General features: G+C 40.0%; 1 protein-coding gene and 1 long non-coding RNA gene across 2 annotated transcripts; one reads left to right on the top strand and one right to left on the bottom strand.

The window, feature by feature from the left end:
- The first annotated feature begins 77 nt into the window (after nucleotides 1-77).
- On the top strand, nucleotides 78-23965 carry LOC146591045 (uncharacterized). The gene is made up of 2 exons (XR_014896881.1): nucleotides 78-180; nucleotides 22804-23965. It is a non-coding gene; the product is annotated as an uncharacterized LOC146591045 (long non-coding RNA).
- On the bottom strand, nucleotides 19004-20254 carry MOS (MOS proto-oncogene, serine/threonine kinase). The gene has a single exon (XM_085313577.1). It carries the CDS (start codon nucleotides 20166-20168, stop codon nucleotides 19119-19121), a length of 1050 nt encoding a protein of 349 aa, XP_085169703.1. The 5' UTR covers nucleotides 20169-20254; the 3' UTR covers nucleotides 19004-19118.

The following is a 23965-nucleotide window of genomic DNA, read 5'->3' as shown; positions in this document are numbered from 1 at the left end:
CGGGGGGCGCGGCGGAGGCGGCCCTGCGCCGTGCCGCGGCCCTGCGCCGAGGCCTGTGCACTCACCTTACACCCGTGTTTCTCTTTGCTGGTAGAAGTCAGCTTTCTGTGATAGGTAACACCAGACTCTGATCTGCAGGCGCCCTTTCCTTGCTGCTAGTGGTAGCAGACTCGTCCCTGTGTAAGTAGCATTATATCTTAGACTCACTATTAGAAATGGAGGTGGAAGAATGGAAGCTTTAAACCGTATCAAGTAAAAACCCTAGCTTTATTCATGCCTGGATTAAGGAACTTGGACCCAGTTTATTTATTGAAGTCCCCTTGCTTTATCCTGATTCTGCATTAGAGAGAGTGTTCTAATGAGAACAGCCAATGATTTGGCCTGAGCACTGATAGCTGTCACTCACAAAAGTATCATCCTGTGAGTATGTCTGCTTCTAGTTATATCGCTACTTCGCAGATTTATCAAATTGGAAAAATTTGATGTTATATGTTATGATTTATGGCCTATACTAAGATTATTGTGATCATCTTTTAGTTTGGCTGTGCTTTTGAAATAACAAGTTAAAAAACTTAGTAGCTTCTGTGGAGTTTTTTGTAGTTCAATAGTCATAGGTATATATAGTGTTAGCAAAACTGCTGCCACCTTTGGAAGCTTAGTAATTACTACAGTTTTTCAAAAAAAATAGTCTGCACAGTACTTTAATGTGAACTGTAATTCAGCTGTAACAGTGGGTCTTTTAAGCCTTTGCCCCAATATAAGTTTTTGTTCTTATCACCAAATTTTTTTATACTCCTTTGTATGATCCTTACACTTCATGCAAATGAGGTAAWTTTTTGATATGCTAAGCATTACATTGCAACACACTGTTTTAGACTTGTCTTGCAGTTCTTCTAGCATTTGTACTTGCTCTTTGAAATCCCCAATTTACTATTTTTTTTTGTTTTGTTTTTTTGTTTTTTTGTTTTAATGAGATGCTATATTTTGATAAAGTAGTTGCAATAAACATGAATTCAGAAGTAGTCATCCCACAGCTCCTGGCTGGAACCTGCAATGGCTTTTGCCAATGGAGAACAATAGCCGAAGAATCTGTTTTGATGACAGTTCTATTTCCCTGGCCTCTTCCTACACTAAAAGCAGTGTTTGTTTCTGGTGGTTTATTTTCTGAGCTGATTAACTACATTAGCAAATATGGACTCAATTATGCATAAGAAGCCAGTGTTTACTCTGTTATCAGCTAGTTCAACTACCTCTTGAGGAAGTTTTCCATCCTATAAGTGTTTTATTTAATCATTCTTAGATATGTGATATGATCACACTTAAACACTTAGTTTTCCAGTGATCCAAACAGTTCTGAATCAGCAATATTTYTGCATTATTTACTTAGAGCTTTTATGAACTTTTTCATTAAATTTTATTTTCTGATAAACTGATAGAATATTAAATTCTTTTCCAGGAATACTTTTCCCAGTAGAATTCAATTAGAAATACATTTGACTGATTTGTAATTAAKTATTATTATTATTATTAATTTATTATTAATTAAAATATAGACCTGTCACCTTAATGTAAACTCCTTTAACATGAAATGTGTGCACTACTATGTCAGTTTCTCAGTGTCATAGGGAAAAAGTCAGCTCACAAATATTTGATACATCGATATTGTTCCTATTGTCTACCAAACTTATGCTCTAATTGTATRAGAAATAAAGTTAGTCTAAATAGACTTTTTTTTTAAAAAAAAATTTTTGAATAATTTAAGCAATAGTTTCCTTTATTTCTTGGTCACGTGTCAAGGCATCAGTCACACTTTTTACTGGGATTAGTACAAGGTTGACAGTTCCTGAAATTCTGACCTGTTTGTTTGTTTATTTTTAAGAATATTGGCACCACCTTAGCTTTCTTTGAAACATTTTTTTTGAGCTTCCCYTGATTTCTCAAAGCTTATGAAAAATCCACATTAAAAGTACAGAGGTCTCCTTTGCCAGCTCTTAAAATTGTTGGATGCAAGTAATCTTGAGGTGCTGATTTACATATTCAAAAAAAAAGTTTACTTTAGTTCCTATATTTAAGGCTTTCTTTTGTTATTTAGAATTTTCTGATATGAATGTATTTCTCCTCAAAAGTAGAACAGAAATGTTTATCTAAATGTTATGCTTTCTGTGAAATACATATAAGATGACTCCTCCCTCTTTCTCGCATGGGTAAACATCTGTTGCAAATATAGGTTTTTGTTGTCTTGTGAATTTTCTGCAGTTCTAGCTTTTTATCCACGTTTTGCACTCTGCCTGTTTTCCTTTTGTTACATATTGTTTTCAGCATAGGTTTTTCTCCTCAATTAGTGTTACTTCATTTATGGGATTGACTTTGGATATCTAATGTACATTTGGCCATTTGGCCTATGTTTTTTAGGGAAAAAAAAAAAGGTCCTGAAAGCTTCACCTTTTTTTGCCTCGCATCACATAGGGATTAGGAACCAAGGCATCCTTTTCTAGTCTATAGTCTATAATAATCTGTTTAATAGTCTATAGCAGAAACTATTTAATTATCTAACTGCATGATTTTTCGCTCAGAACATTGATCCATGTGCATTCATGCCCCTTTCTGACTTTATTTTGCTTTTCAAATATTCCTGCTATTTTCTTCCTTCCTTTGACCTGCTGGTCCTTCAGATGGTCTGTAAGTATTGATGATATATTGTAATCCATGTATTTTCCACTAGGTTATAGTAAAACCAATTAAATTGAGTTTATACTTCCAAATACACATAYAGGCAGTTAAGTTCTTCTCATCGTTATTTTTTTTGTCCTTTGTCTAGTTCTAGCCTGAATGTCTTTATTTTGTGCTAAAGCAGTGGTTGTCTGATGCTTTAGCTATTGAATGCCATTTTATTTAATCTTGCTGATATTTCCCATAGAATTTTTTTTACTATCCTGTCTTTGAAGCAAATCATATCTCCACAAAGATTGCCCAGTATTCCACAAATCTAAAGCCTAGCTGTTAATTAGCTTTTTGTTGTCTTTTGATCATGTGATAAGGGGTCTTTGAAGAGATCTTCTAGATGTTTTTGTAGTGCTAGAGCAGTCATAAATTTAGAATGGATCCAGGTATAAGTCTGCCTATGTGACTGAAGGACTAACTGAATGAGAATGTGTATGTTGTCTGTCAGTATTTGCTAAAATGTTGTATTAATTGCTCTTGAAATGATTGCTTGTGGTGGATTTCCCATTGCATTTCAGCATTTTTAATTGTTACTTTCTTGTGAATRCTGAATTCCGATTGCACCTTTGCTGTTAATGACAGGCACGTTCCACAAGCTTTGCAAATCAAGATTTCTCATGAAATCATTGATAGATGGTGGTGTATCTAAACTGGTCAGCAGGCTGACAAGATATGTCCAATTGTATACGTAAGTGTAACGAAAGTTCTTTTCAGGCATTTTAAGTAAAGCTTCAGGATCTGCTTGATCTTAATTGTAAGTATGTGCAGGTCTTTGTGTCAGCTTGAGGTAATTCTATTATATCATGACTCAGAAGTCTTCTACAAGTTCTTCATTCTGGAAGGGTAGTACCTACTAACATTTCTTTGTGCTCTCTAAATTTTGGGTATCTACGTTTATGTCCACAGCTGCCTCAGCTATTGTAACTCTTCCAGAATTCACAGCTGAACTGAAAATATCCCATTTTAAATGTGGATTTGTGTAGCTAACTGGTAACTAACATTCTTTGGAGACAGATGTGTAGGATGTGTTGTGCATGAGCACAAGCCCATAGCTGGAGTTCTAGTGTAGCATCTAGCTTACCCATCCCTAAATTTTTATGATACTTGCATAAAGTTCAGCTTATAAAAATAGGGAAACCCCTCAACATACTATGTTTTCTTTCTTTTCTTATGTAATTGAGGAAGCCATGAACTAGAGTCATGATTCAGAAAAAGAGCAATTGGGATTTGAAGAAGTTGTTTACACTTGACAAAAGTTACCATAAATATTGCTAACTGAATCTCTTTTAAGTGAGCAGAATCAGCTTCAAAATTATCCTCACAAGCTCCTTTTCTTTACAAAGACATAATTTTTCTCCTAATACATAATACGCGTGACTTCTCATTGTTGATCTGCTTAGAGCCTGATTCCTCTGGACCTTCTCCTTAGTCTTTGCTGCCATCTTCTCTTAACACAAATTACAGTTACAAAATACTCAATTGCTAATATCCTGCAGCATTTCCAGTGATGCTGAATCCGTGGTATATCACTGTAACACATCTTTGAACGCAAATTGTGCATCTGGACTGCTCTCAGGAGGATATAATTTGAATTTGTTCCGAAACAGCCATAGTTTGTCTGAATTATGTGTTCTGTGCTTGTTTGAAAAGGTATGTGCCTTTCTATTCCTCRCTTTACCAATGTGACACTTGTGACTTTGGCAATAACAAAACTGAACAAAAACTTTTGCAGGGGAAAAATTGTTCAACTCACATGCTTTAAATCAAAACAGGATCAAAAAGTGGTTTATTGATTAGCAGCTTGTAGTTTGTCAGTAATCAGTGAACTACGTATTGTAGATCAGTACCAGCAATACAGTAGATAACACCAAGTTTCTAGTATTGTAGTTYAAAAAGCATATATGCATTTCTTAAACAACCTTCTGTAACTAATCCTTAAAAATTCTGCTCCCACAAATGCTTCCATGTGGTTCTGTGTGCGTATCTCCTGTCTTGCAGGAAGCGTGGGTTAAAAGAGCACACCCCTCTTGGGGAGTGCAAGGTCCCCTCTTTATAAATATACCCTGTTGCAGATGTGGATACTATGGACACATGTGTAGCTGCATAGTTCCCTGCAATCGAGACCACATGGAAGGCACCCCACRAGTTCCTATGTGCACACCTGAGGGGTGGTTCCCTACTGCTGCACCTCATGCTGCTGATCTGCTAGCTGTCACCCCACTCCCTCTGTGAGGCTACTTGCAGTGTCTGRTGGGGAGGATGCTCTGTGAGGCCTAGACAGAAGTGGTAATGCCTAGTTTGACCAGTGCTCTGTTACTGCTTTGTCACTCCAAAATCTCTCCTCACAATTACAAATACTCATGTTATGCTTATACTACTTTTCAAGCTAACTCATTTTCTCAAAAGGCTCTTGGTTACTGTTTAATCTGGCTGATCATTGTTTTAAGCAAACTTTGTCATTGTTAATTTCTTCTTAGCGTTATCAGTTTTTGGGCAAACATCCTCTCAGAACAAGCAGATGTGGGTATTCTGTTCACACACACTATTTACACTCACATTCCTACCATATCATCTGTTGTTATCCAGGCCACATTACCAAGAGGGGGCCATGCAATTTTTGTACAAAAAATCCCTAACATCAGTCAAGTAAGAATAGAAGTAGTGTATATACAAGCAAAACTGGTATTGTGGCATCCAGTTATCATTTTGGAAATCACTTTGGAAGTCTTTTTGTGTGGAAAGTTTAATCATATAAAAAGTTTTTTCCAAACTACATAGATTTCTCTAACCCAGATTTTGCCACTTTAGGCAATACGACATAGCACTAAGTGTTTTATTTTGGAAAAATACAGTTCAAGAAGATTCTGTGGTAGTTTGAAACACTGAAATTATATAGTTTGAAGTGTTGAAAACCTGCAATTATTCAAATAAAATTGAACTATTTGAATATACCAAACTTTTTTAACAGGTGAATTGGAAATGGCTTCCAGGATACTTGTTGGTTTGCTGAGGCTTGTTGCACATACTTCACTGGCTTCACCACAGACTCTTTGTATGTGGAGCATTTAGGAACTTGCAGTATATAGTAGTGCATAAAAACTTCAGGAGTTGTCTTTCCTGTTTATGTCTGCCTCTTGTAAAGACTTTTTGGAAAGCTACTAACAGCAGGGTGTTTGTACGGTTTTAGAAGTCTGTCCTTGAAGAAGGGAAAGTAGTTTATAACTTTGTCTACCATTTTAGAGCCCTGTTATAAAGTCACTGATCACATTTTCTTTTTCCTCTCAAAGAGTTTTTAAGTTTTTCTTCATCCCACCAAGATTAGTTCCCTCCTCATGAAAGTCTTGAACCAGCTGGCTTTTAGCTGATGAATACTTMTGAGTACTGGAACAGGTTGGCAAATGCTTGTCATAGATGATGAGAAGGAGATTTAAAGCAAGATATTATCACCATCTTGGTATTAAGGGACCATTAGAGCAGGATATTGGTTGCATCTCACAATTTTCTTTAGCTTACATATAGATGTCAGGTTGAATTCTGTGGGACTTAAGAAGAGATACCTTCCCAGCTCTGGAATCTATTTATAAAGAAAGACTGAAGCCAATTCAGTAGTGCTTCTCCTATTGTGACCTGACCCTGTGTGAACTAGCAAAGTTAAATTACTCAAAAACTGACAGGAACAGGAATAACAATGTAAAATTTAGGACCTGGAACTAAAGGAGATGCTCTGGTATTAAAGATGTGCTTTGGAAATGGGMCTTAATAGCTACTGAAGAAATCATTACACTATGATTGTTCAGAACAACTGGTCAGATGCACAATGTAACATGAAAGTGATCCAAGAGGCAACAAATATTAAGAAGTTTTCATTTCAAAGGGCTTGCTAACTTCTCTAAAAAAGTTAATATGGCAAAGCAGCAGCTGCAGCCTGCTGCTTAGAAATTAAGAGGTTGTGGTTGGGGGGGGCAGGAAGAACAACTGGAGAGTTTGTAATGTGTTTTCATAGAAGATTGAGCAGTTCTGTTTAAGAGAAAAGTTTAGGAGACTTGCTGTAGTCTCCCATAAATTGTGACCTAAATACACAGCAGAATTTCCTATTTCACTTGTAATAAAAAAAATAGCTGTGAAAGGAAATGTACAAACTGTCTGCAAATGATCAATTATTATGAGATGTGAGAATAGGGATTGGTTAGTCTCCCAGGAAATGCACTCTAATATGAAGAAGTATTTCCCCATGCAACAACCACTTGCATTGTTGTGTGAACAACTATCTGTAGGCACGAACAATTGCTCTTCCTTTCCAATCATGCCTCTCTCTATGCACAGTGAAAACACTAGCAACAGGTGTTCCAGGCACAGATCAAGGTATTGTCTCCTTGTTCAAACTGAGGAAATACAGTGCTATGGCTTAGGAAGATTGTGGTTAAGTATTCAGCTTTTTAGGCAAATGAAGCTAATTCTTGTAGTATGCATAGAAGGTGGATGTAAGCATGGTGGTCATGACCCCTGGGGAAAAAAAATGGGGATTTTTTTCATCATTATGATCTCAGATTTTTCTTTTTAAGTACAAAATACTTACATTACAAAATACATTGAAACAGTCTAATTACTGAAAGACAGTTCKGAGACCATGCAGCATGTACTTTATTCTGTCAGTGTCTCACTTTCTGAAAACTTCCAGAGCTTGAGAATCCCATTTCTCTTTAGAAAAAGACCACTTCTGATATATTCTTGTGAACTATTCCTGGTGTGAGGTAAAGCCAGTCACTTTGTTCTTGTGGGCACAGATACATATACAAATATTTAGGGATGCAAGACTTGATTCTCTTATTTCTTAGTAACAAAAAACACAGCTTCAACAGGCAGAAATGAGCTCCCAGCTTGTAAAATCWTCTGTATATATAACAGAAAATTTGCTCTTCAGTGAAAGATCCAATATTATTTGTGTATTASTATGCATTGTTAAATCACTTATGTTGTCTCAATAAAGTATCACAGTAAAGAGCTGTGCCCAAATGTCTAATCACCATCATAATTGGAAATAGTGCAATCATCAAGGAACCCCCCCAAAAAAGTGTTGCCAGCAGGTCGAGGGAGGTGATCCTGCCCCTCTACTCAGCCCTGGGGAGGCCTCATCTGGAGTACTGTGTCCAGTTCTGGGCTCCCCAGGACAAGAGAGATGAGGAGCTACCAGAGAGAGTCCAGYGGAGGGCTAYRAAGATGATCAGARCTGGAGCAYCTGCCCTATGAGGAACGGCTGCGAGAGCTGGGCCTCTTCAGCCTGRGGAAGAGAAGACTGAGGGGGGATCTCATCAGTGTGTACAAGTACCTGAAGGGAGGGTGTCAAGGAGACAGGGACAAACTCTTTTCAGTTGCCCCGTGTGACAGGACAAGAGGCAATGGGCAGAAATTGAACCACAGGAAGTTCYRCCTGACCGTGAGGGGGAATTTCTTCCCTGTGAGAGTGACRGRGCACTGGRACAGGTTGCCCAGRGAGGYTGTGGAGTCTCCTTCTMTGSAGATCTTCAAGGCCCACCTGGATGCAACCCTGTCTACCATGCTCTAGGTGACCCTGCTGAGCAGGGAGGTTGGACTAGATGATCTCCAGAGGTCCCCTCCAACCTTACTGATTCTGTGATTCTATGAAAATATCTGTGAGGTTTTTTTTTTTCTTGATTGTGATATACAGAGTATTTAAAATTTGCCAATTATTTGCCATTTTGATTAGCCAGGACATTTGTGGGTTTTTTAGGGGGTGTGTAGGGGGAGGGGACCAGAGGAAAAGGCTGTGCTTTTTAACTAGACAGGAGACCATTTCTATCTGACTGATCTGCGCTGAATTGGTGTTCTTGTCTAATTTTAAGTGCTATTTCAAGCCTTAGCTTTAAGTTATACAAGAGCCTGACTTAGTCTATGTGGCAGGTGCCTCTAACACAAAGGAAAAATTCAAGAGCCATCATGAACTTATTTTTTAGACAGCTTTCCTGATTGAAGAGCTGTAGCAAGTGCCTTCAATTTTGGAGTGACTCCCCTTTTCCTGATTAAGGCGGATCTTATTGCCTCTCCCAGCAACCCCCCCCTCCCCCCATCTCCCTGCACACATTGCTTTTTCCTACTATCCTTATCATGGTTTTGTCAGTTAGTGCTAATTTTTATGGCTGGGGTGCTTTTTCAAATGCTGCTTGCAATTCAACACACAACTTTTCCAAAGAACTATGCAAACATKAAAGTATTCAAAGCTGAAAAATACTTGAAAAAAATTAAAGAAATTGATTCCATGCCAAAGTCAGCCTTTGACAGGAATATCCTTTTTTTTCCCCCACATTAAATTAGAAAATATCTAATAACAAACATTTAATTTCTAAAAGCTATATAAGTATTGATGATTTTAACTGAAGTTTGGAAAAGCTCTRTTACTTTTTATGAAAATAGAGATTCAGATGACATTCATCCAGTGGCATAGCAATACAATGATACATACCTTTGAAAGCTTTGTGTATAGATGTATGTTACCTGCAAATCATTTAAACAGAACTACTTGATAACAGACAGACAAGGATGTGGCTAAAAAAAAGTGCATGATATTCCTCTAAACATACTGTAATACATAATAGGTACTATTAACTACTATTTTAAAAATTCAGCATCCATAGTGTATCTATTCCCATATTTAAACTCAGCTTTATACTCAGGCACAACTTTCCATACTTGTCTCTGAGGCCAGGTGCATATTTGAGTCAAAACCTTTTCACCATTTTTTAAATAAATGGTCGAGAAAAATACATGACTTGAAAGTAAAAATGTTTGTCTTCTCCCCCCCCCCTTTTTTTTTGGGGGGGGGGAAGTAACTTAAAAAGAGCTGGACATTTACATTTCCAATTTTCAGCCTACTTTGCTCTTTGTAGCCTGGCACACGTGCAGCAGAATATTTATTAAGTTATGAATTACCCTATTATCCCAAGTGCCCTGCAAAGGCAAATGCAATCACTTCCTTGCCTTGCTGAACACTCAGGCTATTGAACTTCAGGTTGTGTAGGTAGCATAGTATCTCAACCATATGTTCTGGGAAGTCAAGGGTCTGATGGTGCCTCTACTATCACATTGTTCCATGACATCCTTAGCTGATGGAATAATCGGATAGGCATCAGTAGCCTTTTTTGTTCCATTTTCTTTCTTGAGCTGGTTTTAAGTGTTTTTGTTTGAGAGGCAGACAAATATTTGGCAGCTGAAGCACAAAAGCCAGCTATCTTAATACTATGTAGAGTATTGGTAGCAGATAACTAGCTAAAATAAAATATAAGTAAAAAGTTCAAAGCCAAGTTAATTTTAAAAATAATCATCACTTTTTTACCTCCATTTTCACCTCAATTCCAGTGATGAATTTATAAACCCAAATGCTAATACTACAGAAATTGATACATGAGTCTAATTCAATCATCAGAGTAGTCCCGCTGAATTTACAAGTATTTGTGGATTTTTTTTTTTTACTACATAGAATGAAGGTAGATGCCTATGTGTAGATCATAATCATAAAAGATATGAAAGTGGAAAACAGTTTAAAAGTAACCTTGGATTACATGATTGCTGAAATTATTTACATTTGAGTTCTGCGGAAAATAATATGAAAAAGTCTACTTCAGAACAGTCCTGTAATTCATATCTTCCCATAGTATACAGAAGGAACCCATATATCATCTTCATGTCTCCCCATCTTACCCTCTGAATTAAGGACRTCTCCAGCTCCAAATTATGGAGTATTTTTTTATCATTGGAAGATACTGGTAACTCTGTCCTTTTGGGTTGAGATAAGGCTTCTCTCACACTAGAGAAGCGCAAAACAGAATATGAAGTAAGTGGACACAGAAAAAGCCTCCAAGGAAAGAGCGGCATACAATAGAACTAGGTAAAGGCAAGGTTATAGAGATGGGAAATCAGAMGCTATGTAAAAGTGAATCAGATAGCCCTGCCCCCTTAATTAGCAAATGTGTTTAATTATGATTCTCCCCCCCAAAAAAAGAATTCTGAGTAGAGTCAGAATTGCAGTATGCTTACTTCTTTTTCTTTTTTTTTTAAGTTCAATTTTGTTATTCTTAATCCACTGAACATTTAATTTGGGGATCCAGGGACACTAAACCTTCAGTAACAGCTGTAGGACAGTAAATCAAAAGTAATACAGAATGATAAAATTAATTACACTTCCAAATCCTTGCTTTTTCTTTTCCTTCTTTCTCATTCTTCTTAGAAACTTACTTTTTTGTTACTACAGTTGTACAGTAGCTTGTAGCCATCTTTTCTTATATTCTGTCCACTTGACTTCTAGGGTAATTTTTGAATTCCATGCACACATGGAAGTTCTTTGTTAGAACAAAGAGAAAAAGTAATTTAATTTTGATATAAAACCATTTCAGCACTAACTAGGAAGGCTCTTATTGGGCTTTCAGTTCTTTTGGTGTTAGATAAAATCTCTTAAACATATCCTGTAAAGTTTTCCACATGCCCATCTGGGGATATATGTTGGTGGACTGGGGCAAACTGTGGCACTTACTTACCTGATTACAAAAGCAAGTTTATTGCTAAGACATGAAGAGATCTGACATTTACCAATCAGGACAAATGAGACTTTATTTCTTTGTAAGAGCACACTCAAGATGCTCGGTCACTCTTATTTGAGGAAGTCCAGCCAGTTTTTCTCTGCCTTAGTATCAGAGGACTTGCACACTGACTAGCAGAAGGCTAGAGGGCACTGTTTACAGACACATTAGAATACCACTGTGCTAGATTTACAGTACTACTACATCATCCAAATCTGTGCAAGATTGAGTCTCGTACTTCAGAATTTCTGGACCCTATAGAGCTGATCTAGAGAAGAATGCTTGTCCAGCAAAACTCATTATGCATCTTTTCCAGCAGATCATTCTCCCCTTTCTCCCCTTGAATCATTTTCATGAAGCCTGCACAACTGCCTCCATTTGATGTGGAAACCCTGTCAAGACAAGAACTTAGACCATAGAAAAAGTGAGGTCTCTTTCGATACTTTGTATCATGGCAAGGTTACACAGTTATTGGAACCTATGCTCTGTGCCTTCATTCCATCACCACATATTTTTAGTTCATTCAGAAGTCACAGACAGGGGTAAAAAAAAGAATGCTCCCCCCCTTCCTTCTTCCCTCTCCCCAAAACTAGAAATGGTTGGCTGGATGATTGGGGCAGCACTGACTTCAGAAATATTTCAGGCTCAGAAAGCACTGGAAGATGTTAAGAAACTCTAAYTACCTGGTTGTAGCACTTTCTCCAGGTCTTTGATAGCTCTGTTTAGGCCATTTACCCATTAGTGATCAGTTCCAGGAATTACGAGAATAAATTAGGGATGTATAACCTTTAAAGTCTTTCCTGACTTACAACCATGTCTTACTAACCTAACTAATCTAGAGCTGTGTTAAATACGTATAGGGAAGAAGAGATAATGAGCAAAAATAGCTTCTAGACAGACTTAGGGAAATATCTGGATGAACACAGAATTCAGAACTGGAGCATGAAAAATCGCCGCCCCCCCCCCAGACAACAAAGTCATTACAAAGACTCAAAGAGTGTTCCTTGCATTTATGCTATTCCTGGAGAAAGTCCCATACTAGAAACATTTTTATAGGAGGACTCAGGAACTATCTGAAAGTCAAAAAACTATTGATGTTACTTCCGAATCACAGAATTGTTGAGGTTGGAAAACATGTCTGGAGATCGTCTAGTCCAACCCCCTGCTCAAAGCAGGGTCAGCTAGAGTAGGTTGCTCAATACCATGTCTAACTAGGTTATGAATATCTCCAAAGATGAAGACTTCCTAACTTTTCTGGGTAACTTGTTCCAGTATTCAACCATCCTTATGTTTTTTTTTTTTTTCTTATTTTTAAATAGAATTTCCTTTATTCCCACTTGAGGTTACTGGCTCTTGTCTATTCACTGAAAAATACTGAGAAGAGCCTGGCTTTGCCTTCTTTACCTCCTCGCATTCCCATTAATACCTATTTATGCACATTTGTAAGACCCCCCTCCCTGCAGGCCTTCTCTTCGCAAGGCTGAATAACCCTAGCTCTCTTAGTCTCTCCTCATATGACAAATGCTCCAATTCGTTGATCATCGTCATGGCCCTGTGCTGCACTTGTTCAAGTAGAGTCCAAAACTGAACACAGTATTCCAGGTGTGGTGTCACCAGTGCTGATTAGAGGGGAATAATAACTTCTGGCAATGCTCTGGATGAGCTGACAACACTCTTCCTAATGCAGCCCAGGAGGCTGTTGGCCTWCATTGCTGGAAGGGCACATTCCTGATTTGTGTTTAACTTTGTGTTCATCAGAATCCGCAGAGCCTTTTCTGCAAAGCTAGTTTCCAGCCAGACAGCTCCTAGCCTGTGTTGGTCCATAGGGTTATTCCTCTGTTTCCCTTTGCTGAACTTCTGACTATTCTTGTCAGCTGACTTGGGGGTAGAGGGATAGTGTAGCGGTTATCACATTTGCTTTACACACTGAAGGTCCTGGGTTCAAGCCACAGTGGAACCAGCACCAGGAAATSTTTGGGAGGTTAGACTAGATGATCTCCAGAGGTCTCTTCCAGCCTTACTGACTTTGTGATTATTGGTGACTTCTCCAGTGTGTCCTCTGGACAAATATCCGGTGTATCAACCACTTCTCCCAATTTTGTATCATCTGAAAAATTGCTAAGGGTGAATTAAGTTCCATCAGTGACGTCATTCATGAAGATGCTAACCAGTATTGGCTCCAGTATCAACCCCTCTCAGGCTACACCACTGGTGACTAGCTTCCGGCTGGAGTTCATGCCACTGATAACTGCCTTTTCACTCAGCAGTTCAGCCAGTTTTCAGTCCATCTCACTGTCTGTCTAGCTTTTGCTTCATCACTTCATCTGTGAGGATGGTATGGGAGACAGCATTCTCCGTCTTACTAAGGCTATCTCAGTCTATGCTATCTCAGTCTTACTAAGGCTGAGATAGCAACCATTGCTCTCCCCTGATCTAAAAAGCCAGTCACCTCATTGTAGAATGCTACCAGGTTGCTCAAGCATGTTTTTCCCTTCATAAATCCATGCTGACTACTCCCAGTAACCTTCTTAGKAAGTTTAGAAATAGCTCTGAAATTAACATCTGGACCAGGTACATTAGTGGAAATTATATTAAAAGAATTAACAGTCACATACAGATATGATTTGTTTTGGAGTCAGCATTGATTTTGTTGAAAGGAGTTGTGCTTTACAATTGTGTTTAATTTTATTGGAATTCTTTAGAAGAGCCAACCGCATGCAGAGGGGCTTTTCAAAAAAAAAAATCTTTCACTGAGAACTTTTAAAGGAATGGAGCAGCCATGTCTAAGAGGGAAAATCCTGGACTGGATAACCTAGCAGATAGGAACAGAGGGTGAAAGTAAAATGTTAGTTCTTTCACCTAGGCAAACTCCACTACTGTTTTTCACAGAGTTCTTTGCTGTTCAGCATATTGCTAAATGAAGTGCAAGAGGGTAAGCCATAAGAGGAGCAAGATGATGAAGTTATTCAGGACAGTAAGGGCAAGGGCCAACTACAAATTGGCAGAATGAAATTCAAGACGGATTGAGGTAAAGTGATGCAAACAGGTAAAACAATCTCTAATGCATATAAAGGATGGACTCACTCTGACATATCAGGCCTGAGATTAGTATGAAACCAGTTCTTAGTAGCAGTCCAAAAGATCAAATCAAATGTTAGAAATTATTAAAATTATTAAAAAAGAACACTTGTGACAGTAGATGGTGTGCCTGTATCAATTCTACTGTACAAAATTCTCATCTCAGAAGAGCATCCAGCAAAATTGACAGAGACATCTTCAGAGCTGATTATACTGCAAGGGAGGATCTTAGGCCACCCAATATTCTTCTGATCAAGTGTAACAAAATTTGAAAGAAGCCTGATCTTTCAGAGACTCAAATAGTACTTACTGATGCTAAAGTATTCCTTGAATATTTTAGGTTACAGCTATGCTATACAAAGTCAGATCAGAGGTAGATAGCCATTAAAATCACTCAGGCTTTTAAGCTCAGCCAGTTAGCTACTAGGAGAATAGGTAACACTTCATTCTAAAGTAAAGATCAACTAAATAGATTTGAGAATATCTACTAGAGCTTCTTGAAAGATAACTTCCATAGCTAGTAAGTTTYAGCTCAAAGCCTATCACTTGACATCCACTGTTGAGAGAAATGTGCAGCTTATTGAGATTTTTCAAGGTGACTGTTTCCCTTTCCAGGGTGGGGGGGGCGAGGGAAAGGAGCTAATCTCTGCATTTGTGTCTTATTTTCTCCATAGACCTAATATACCATAGCCCTTCCCTCTGCCTGTATCCTGTTCAAACATTCTAGTTCTTCATATTGAGACAGTGTTATGAATTCCTCTGCTAAAAGATATATCATGGCTGAAGTTTATAACTTGAGCATGAGCATTAGCTTTGTATTGCTTAGGAATTATATTTGTCAGTCTCTGCTTTAGTAGCATAGTAAGTATCATTTTGGTTTGCTTGATTTTTGCTTGATTAGACAACTGTGTCCCAAGCACATTATTTAAGCAGCAGTTAGTCTAACTCCACACTTTAGTTTAACATATCCCTAATGCATTTAGGTTACAAGGGAAAAATTTATGCAATTTCTGTGACAAATTTATGATAATGTTAGGAATCTGCATTTTCAGGGTTATATATTTGACTGGCAATGTATTTCAAAGTCAGGTCTAGTAGATTGAATAGCAATTATGCAATGTTAGAAGTAGATGGGTGACATTGTAGGGACACCTAGGGAAGGGGTACTGAGGAAGCTGGTGGATGTTGTTGCCAGGCCGCTCTCCATCATCTTTGAAAGGTCCTGCAGAACTGGAGAGGTGCCTGAGGACTGGAAGAAAGCCAAAGTCACTCCAGTCTTCCAAAAGGGCAAGAAGGAGGGCCCAGGCAACTCTAGGCCGGTCAGCCTCACCTCCATCCCTGGAAAGGTGATGGAACAGCTCATTCTGGATGTTATCTCCAGGCATATGGAAGAAAAAAAGGTGATCAGGAGTAGTCAGCATGGATTCACCAAGGGGAAATCCTGCTTAACCAACCTGATAGCCTTCTAGGATGGAATGACTGGCTGGGTGGATGAGGGGAGAGCAGTGGACGTTGTGTACCTTGACTTCAGCAAGACTTTTGACACTGTCTCCCACAACATCCTCCTAGGCAAGCTCAGGAAATGTGGGTTAGACGAGTGGACAGTGTGGTGGATTGAGAACTGGCTGAAAGGCAGAGCTCAGTGGCATGGAGTCTAGCTGGAGGCCTGTGGCTAGTGGCATCCCCCAGGGCTCAGTACTGGGTCCCATCCTGTTCAACTTCTTCATCAGTGACCTGGATGAGGGGACAGAGTGCCTCCTCAGCAAGTTTGCTGATGCTACCAAGCTGGGAGCAGTGGCTGACACACCCGAGGGCTGTGCTGCTATTCAGAGAGATCTGGACAGGCTGGAGAGCTGGGCAGAGGAACCTCCTGAGGTTCAACAAGGGCAAGTGCAGAGTCCTGCACCTAGGGAGAAATAACCCTAGGTCCCAGTACAAGCTGGAGGCTGACCTGCTGGAAGGCAGCTCTGCAGAGAACCACCTGGGAGTGCTGGTGGATGACAAGTTGACCATGAGCCAGCAATGTGCCCTTGAGGCCAAGAAAGCCAATGGTATGCTGGGGTGCATTGGGGAGAGTGTTGCCAACGGGTGGAGGGAGGGGATCCTGCCCCTCTGCTCAGCCCTGGGGAGGCCTCMTCTGGAGTACTGTGTCCAGTTSTGGGCTCCCCAGGACAAGAGAGACATGGAGCTGCTGGAGAGAGTCCAGCATAGGGCTACAAAGATGATCAGAGGGCTGGAGCATCTGCCCTATGAGGAACGGCTGYGAGAGCTGGGCCTCTTCAGCCTGGGGAGGAGAAGGCTGAGCGGGAATCTCATCAATGTGTACAAGTACCTGAAGGGAGGGTGTCAAGGTGGACACGGACAAACTCTTTTCAGTTGCCCCATGTGACAGGACAAGAGGCAATGGGCAGAAATTGAACCACAGAAGTTCCGCCTGACCGTGAGGGGGAATTTCTTCCCTGTGAGAGTGACGGAGCACTGGCACAGGTTGCCCAGACAGGCTGTGGAGTCTCCTTCTCTGGAGATCTTCAAGGCCCATCTGGATGCAACCCTGTCTACCATGCTCTAGGTGACCCTGCTGAGCAGGGAGGTTGGACTAGATGATCTCCAGAGGTCCCTTCCAACCTTACTGATTCTGTGAATCTATGAAAAGACAGGGAAAGGGTTTGTCACTGCTATTTCTGATATGAAGTTCTGTCCATTGAATGGATAGACTATAATAAGAGAAGAGAATTTCCAGAGAGAAGATCCAACTAATCTTTTCTAACATTCAAGCAATRCAAGTTTATGAGGCCATAGGTATAAACATGTCTTTCACATACCTTTGTAGGAAGGAATTCATTGATATATCAAGATAGAAGTTTCTATTAACTTACAATGAACAGTAGAAATACATGCCTAGATAAGCCCCCAAGATACTAGGTTTCTAGCAGTTTAAGCAATAAGCTGTCTAGAATGACAAAACACAATATAGCTCATAAGAATAGAGAAATAGCACTACTGAAGACTTGTTGTTTAATGTAAGGCACACCAGTGACTTTATCTGAAATTTTATTTTAAATGTCCTTTGTTTAATCATTTTAAAAGGCAACTGGCTTATCATAACTTTATAAGATAGTCCTGGTTTATTGAAAAAATTTATGTAATGTGAAAAACTTTCTTGTTCTCTAGCATAATTATTTTGAAGGGGAAAGCACAAATCTATTCCAAAATTTACCTGTTTACCTCATTTTTTTTTTTTAATTCCAGCACTCAAGAAATAGTTAAGCTTTATAAAGCATTTACTTTAACAGCCCAAATAAAGACCTACAGAATCACCTAAAATTCACCATTGTTCATTTCCAGGATTTCACAGGACTAGAACAGATGCATGCCAGAAACCAAGAAACTGGTTGAATTCTTTTGGGATTTTTTCCTCCCAGAATGAGAGTATGGGGAGTGGAGATGAAAAAGAATTTAACTGAAACATCACTCTTTCTCTCATCTTAAAAGGGAGCAGAGTCTAAGAAGAATGGCAACATGAACTAGAGCAGCCAGATCTGTAGTTTTGGATAAGGGTTGTGATCTACACAGATCTGTAATTACAATTTTTGACAGATCAAGGATCAGAGTTCTTTGTCTTTAGCATTGCCTAGAGTATTTGCTGTCTCTAACACTTTACAACCAAATGAGAAAAGCAAGTAGATAAAACATTAGCAGGTGCAATGACATGAGCAACGGATACTTCATTAGTGTAAGTTCTAAGCACCGGCAGAATATCAGTATTACTACTTTAAGCGACCTTCCTTTTGACTACTTATAGTACTGACCCTGCATTAAGGAGAGCAAACAACCTTTCTCCAACTCCCAAGAGCTGAGGCATTCATATTTACATATCTCACTTCAAGTTCATGGGTTTTACAGATTTTTTTTTAAACTCCCTCTTTATCTCCAAAACCTAGAAGCTGATTTCATACAAGATACTCTTATGATGCTTCAGATAATATACCAGTTTATAATAGTTTATAATATACCAACTAGCAATTTGTGACAGAGACACCTGACAGCAAAGAAGTTTTTATATAACACAGCTTGTTAATTTGGCCATCTTCTTACCTTTAATAGTCATAGATGAAAAGGTTCCTTTTTTCAAAAGCGAGATTGGATAGTTTACATTTTTCCATTTCAGAAACAACATACTTTCTGAAATTAAATACATCTAAAAACAGGAGAGAAACACTGGCTCTCTGCATTTGTTTCGGTGCATCCACTGTTTCACAATGCATAATTGTTCCCTGGAAAATGAAGAGGAAAGGTTCAAATGCACAAATGCAGCAAGTCTAAAGTACTGCTTATATCTCATATTTTGGAAATACCAAAGTTTTTATGTACCAAGAACCTTTCAGAAACAGATTTTTCCCTTTACCACTTGTTCGAAAATAGCTTTTTTTCTGCATTCCCCATTTTTTCCTGAGCGAGGCAGCAGACAACAAAATAATCAGAGCYATATTTGCCAACATCTTCATCCTTGATTCTATCCCTTCCCACATTAATAAAACAATTTTGTTAATCTCTTTATTTGTAATCTTCTCATAACAAAGCAGTTCCTTTTTTATATATATATAAAAAGGAGGCGCAACAAAGCTCTTAGACCACACAGAGGCTAAATTCATTGTGTTCAGGCAGTGGTGACAGGAGGATAAGGAAAAAAAAATCAACAATAAAAGAGATGCTAAGAATCTTGAGCTTTTCCTAGAGGCTGTCCTTAAGGGACCTCAGGCTAGGAAGCAGCTGGGCTGCACTTAAACGTTCCTTGACATCAGCCTTCCAGCAGCAGCTAATGATGCTCTGAAGTTTTTTGCCCACAGGTGACTCACAGAAGACTGCAGCAGCCAGAGAAGGGCGTAAGTTATAGGCCACCACAGCATAGAGGACATATTGCCGTTCACCAAGGTAGGGCTGCTCTTGCATGACAATTTGCCAGAGAGTGATAGCAAATGAGTAGATGTCTGCTTTGGCAGTGACTCTTTCCCCTTTGAGGAGCTCAGGGGCACGRTGCGTGTATGTGCCCCCTTGTTGGCAAACTTGGGGACTCTGGGACAAGCCATCCTCCAGTTTTTGGGAGCACCCGAAGTCTCCGATCTTGCACACTCCCTGTTCAGTGATGAAAACATTTGCAGGCTTCAGGTCCAAGTGCACAATGCCCTGTGAGTGAAGAAAGGCTAAGCCAGTCACAATGTCACAAGAATAACACACAGTCTCTTTCATGCTCAGGGCCTTTTTGCCACATCCTCCTTCATCATCCTCACCCTGCCTCCATACATCACTAGTACCATAGATTACATGGTGCAGGGTGATGTTGCCCACATACTCCATGATGATAGTGCCGAGGCTGTTCTGGCTGGCAGGAGCACAGGTGCTGGCAGCCACCACACGTACCACATTAGCATGCTGCAGACGGGCTACATTCAGCTCAGCCCAAAAGCTCTGTCGTGATGCCAGCCTGTTTTTGCTACTCTTCTTCACCTGTTTCACAGCCACAGTTGCACCATGGTAGGTAGCTTTGTAGACAGAGCCAAAGCCCCCAGAGCCTAGGGGCTTCAGGAGGYAGAGCTGGTCCCAGTCTATGGAGCACCAGGCCAGGCGAGGGGGCAGGCGGCGAGTCCGGCATGAAGGGGCTCCCCCCAAGAAGTTTTTTCCACCTTTATCAGGGATCACTAAGGGGCTGCTGCAGGGTCGCAAATCCACAGGTGGGGAAAACTCCAGAGGAAGAAGGCGGTTGAGAGGGATAGGTGATGGCATAGTGAAATGTAGAAAAGGACAAGCAATCACTAGGACAAAAGACTTGAAAGTCCCCCTGACAGAAAGAACTGCAATATCGTCCCAAGTCTGTTTTATCCTCTCTTTGCATCTGCCAGATGAATTGCATCTGTCACTACTAGTTAAATCCCAACCAGGTTCAGCTGTAAACATTCTTCTCCAACCCTTAAGTAGATCTCTAGAACATCAAGGCAAATGGTTTCTAAACTGAAATATATTAACTCACACGTATTTCTTGTAATTTGTCAGATCTGGAGAAAAGAAAGATACTCTATCTATTGAATGCCTCCAGTAAAATGCCCCAGCAGTAAATGAACCACAGAGATTGGTGAATGCATTTCACATGGCTCCAAGCAAGAATGATCACTGTCAGATGCATTAAGCAACTCAAAGTCACTGTCAGAGGAAGCAGCTGAAATACTGAGTGCTAGCATTTGATTAGCCTGTGGCAGGAATAACTACATATATTAAAGTGAGTTCATAGAGAACTGTCACTTAAACATGACTGGAACAAGGGGACCGGTTTAGCTGCTCAAGTCTGTCCACAGAGAGCAGCCAGGTTAATAGCAGGACAAAGACAAATGATTGCTCTGTTTCACCTGCTGGATATAGTAACTAGCATTGTACATAGAGATTTTGTCTTGTCTTCCCATCACATCCCATGCGGTCAGTACAGATGGGTGTTTTATTTCAAGAATCTGTTTAGTAAACTTACTGCTAAAGTTACGGAGCCGTTCTGGTAGAAATCAAACAAACATAGCTTTGCCCTCCTGTATTCAATACTTTTTCAGAGTGGCTTTTGCTCTCTTGACTCTGTTTTCACAGGTTTATAATGCTTATGCTAACTGCCTCAGTGTTACGTTACCTGCTGCACTGCCCATGCACTGGAGCACTCTTTTGGGACTTATGCAGCTAAATAGTTTGAACWTTTCAGGAAGTATCTTTCTGTACTTTAGACAACTAAGTATCTTGGAAAACCTGACACTACCTCCCACCTCCTCACCCCTCACCACTTTCAGTTGGATGTCAGCTCTGCTGACATCTGACACCGATCTTTCATGGGACTTCAAAGGTYGGTGGTGCCCATTCCTCCTGAGTTTACCTTTGGGCAGCAGTGGCTCTGCAGACAGTTCCTGCAATGTTTTCCTGTTGTTCTCTATTCCTCTTGTTCTCCTTCACTGGTGAGCAGGATGCAGTGCGGATGCTTCGAGAGGAGTCTCAGCAGCACTCAAAACATGCAGAAGCAGAGAAGAGTTGGAAAGTCCTCTGCCTTGGGAAGGGTTCAGCTGTTTACCCAAATGAGAAAGCCTAATGTCCCAAAGACATCTTCTGACCCTATTTGAACTCTAGATCAGCTCAGCCAGAGGGTTTCAAACACATCATTCTATAGCAACTCAGAGATGGCGAYCTTATCTGGTACTGAGACTGGAGACTGTCAGGAGAGAAAACTGTTATTGCAATTCACAGCGAAACAAGCTTATGAACTTGGAGCAGAGATTAATGAGGATGGCGAATCTGTGTTATCACCTGTTAATGTGATACAAGTTATTTGGGAAGGATTTAGATAAATAGGTGTTAATAATACATTATAGAAGTTGTTATATAGTGGAGTGCAGAGAYCTAGGGATGTGAGGGGGCTGTCAACAGCCCTTGCTGCCAGTGGGGCTTCCTGACAACARAAGGTGCCCCTTTTCTAGCCCCTATCAGAAGGGAACCTAATAGTAAATAAGGTCTCTGGATTCCTTTGGTGCTATCCCACCCTGGGATCTTTCAGGGATCAGCCATCACAGGTGTAAGGCACAACTAGGCAATATCCTGCTGCTGCCCAAGGCACTGCATTAACATAAGCTACTTAGGGACACTTTGAGGGAAAAAARACCAAAGAAACCTGAGTGTAATTTTAAGAATGCAGTAAAGTAAGCAGCCATGGGGGCAGTGGGTATTCTATACTCTTTCTGAGCAGCACTGTCATTTTACATTTTTAAGCAAAAGTCTGCACTTAAAATTTCACAGAAAATGTATTTTGGGGGAGTAAGTTGTGATGAAAAGGACAGGCTGCAATAGACAGATGAGTCTGTATTGGAAAGAGGAAAGCTTTCTTCATTATTTTCTGAGAGTGATTAGGGGCAGTAATTCTGGCATAGGYTTCTGTGCCCACATATACTACATAAAAACAGCAGAAAGACAATCCCTGCTATAAATTCGCCAATAACTTCAGCCTTCTGGTGGGAGAAGTGTACTTGTTACAGCCTCTTTTCATTAGATTAAGGTAGCGGAGAAGCTTGGCAGGGGAAGTTGGCTGAGGGAGTGGGAAGAAGGATGCATGGAGAAAAGGTCTGAGAGTGGGGCTGTTAAGCAGGCAGACAATTATAGGAGTATACGTAGGGATTTTGAATGCTACAGAACACAATAATAAAATATAAGCTCATAAAACAGAGGGTCTGTATTAGGACTGTTCCCAGATTTCTTTGTCTGAAGTCTCATTTGGGAGGATAGACTAGACTTTTCATACCATTTTTTTCAAAATCCACATCCTCCCATTCCTCTGGTTGTCCTTTTTTTAAAGTAATTTTCTTGTTACCCTTTTCTGCTAAAAACCTTTCTGTTCCTATCTCAGGTTTCAGCCTATAGTGATGCTGACTCCTAAACCAAGTCATGGAGAGAGCAAGGAATTTATGGCATGGGTGTTGCATTGTTCTTTGGGAATCTACTGAATTCAATTTTGAACATGAAGAGGGGAATATTTTGGGAACTAAAGAGACTTGATTCAACTTATTCTCTTGTCTCAAGCTGATTGCTGGAGGCTGGAGCAGGGGGACATGGAATTTCTTTCAACGTGAATGCAATTAAAGCACATTTAAAACCAACCAGACTTATATTCTTAATAAACGTGACTTCCCTGYAAGGCAGCCAATGATACGGCACAGTATGTCCCGTGAGACATTATCACTGCAGGATGGCCTTGTTGTACTTCACAGCCACGCTCAGCTCCAACGTTACTGTGGGCTTGGTGTGGGGGCTGCAGTGCAGCCCTCTGTGGAGCGGAGTAGGGCTGCAAGCCTGCGCTGCCAGGGGGAGCAGCTCCCTTCCCAGGGCCACCCACTGCAAAGCACCAGGCAGCTCCCATGTCACTACTATTGCAACAGCAATGCAAGGAAAAAGGAAGCTGTATGAACCAGAATACATTAGCAGCAAACAGGCATGTCTGAGCTCCCTGGCTGCCTAAAATGTCATTGAGAACAAATGGATAACAGCAGCTTTTAAAAATGACAACACGGGAATATACAGTCTGCAACCCCAAAGCTGCAGTATGTATGTCACAGCCACAACAACCTGTGGCTGCAATGGGCATGTTCCAGGCTTGCGTGTCGTATTTCTACAAGTAAAACGTATCTGTGTATCTGATGCTGCAACAGCTGCTCAACCTAATCTATGCTTCAAGCTGAGAAGGAACACAGAATCAGTCCTGCTGAATACACCTGTTTATATTTCAATCATATACCAAGAACTCTTTGTTAGCTATTAATGTTAGTTACTTTTATTATTCATTGCTTTGCATGACAGAAGATGGTGCTGATACCGAGAGACTTACAATCTAAAGAACTATATGGATATAACATGGTACAACAGAGGATACATACCAAACATATCCCTTGCTCTTAAAGTAGAATTTGATTTTGATCAAGGTACACTACTATTGTGGTTCTTAAGTGGAAGATTTTTGCCTAAAATATGAAATGGACAGAACTGGAATCTAAAACTGATTTTAAAGAGTTTAA

The sequence above is a fragment of the Rhea americana genome, unplaced genomic scaffold (genome assembly GCF_003343005.1).
Source record: "Rhea americana isolate MKP2758 unplaced genomic scaffold, rheAme1 scaffold_39, whole genome shotgun sequence".
In the NCBI taxonomy this organism is placed as follows: Eukaryota; Metazoa; Chordata; class Aves; order Rheiformes; family Rheidae; genus Rhea; species Rhea americana.
Note: the sequence above shows the minus strand (reverse complement) of the source record. Positions and strands in the feature narration are given on the sequence as shown.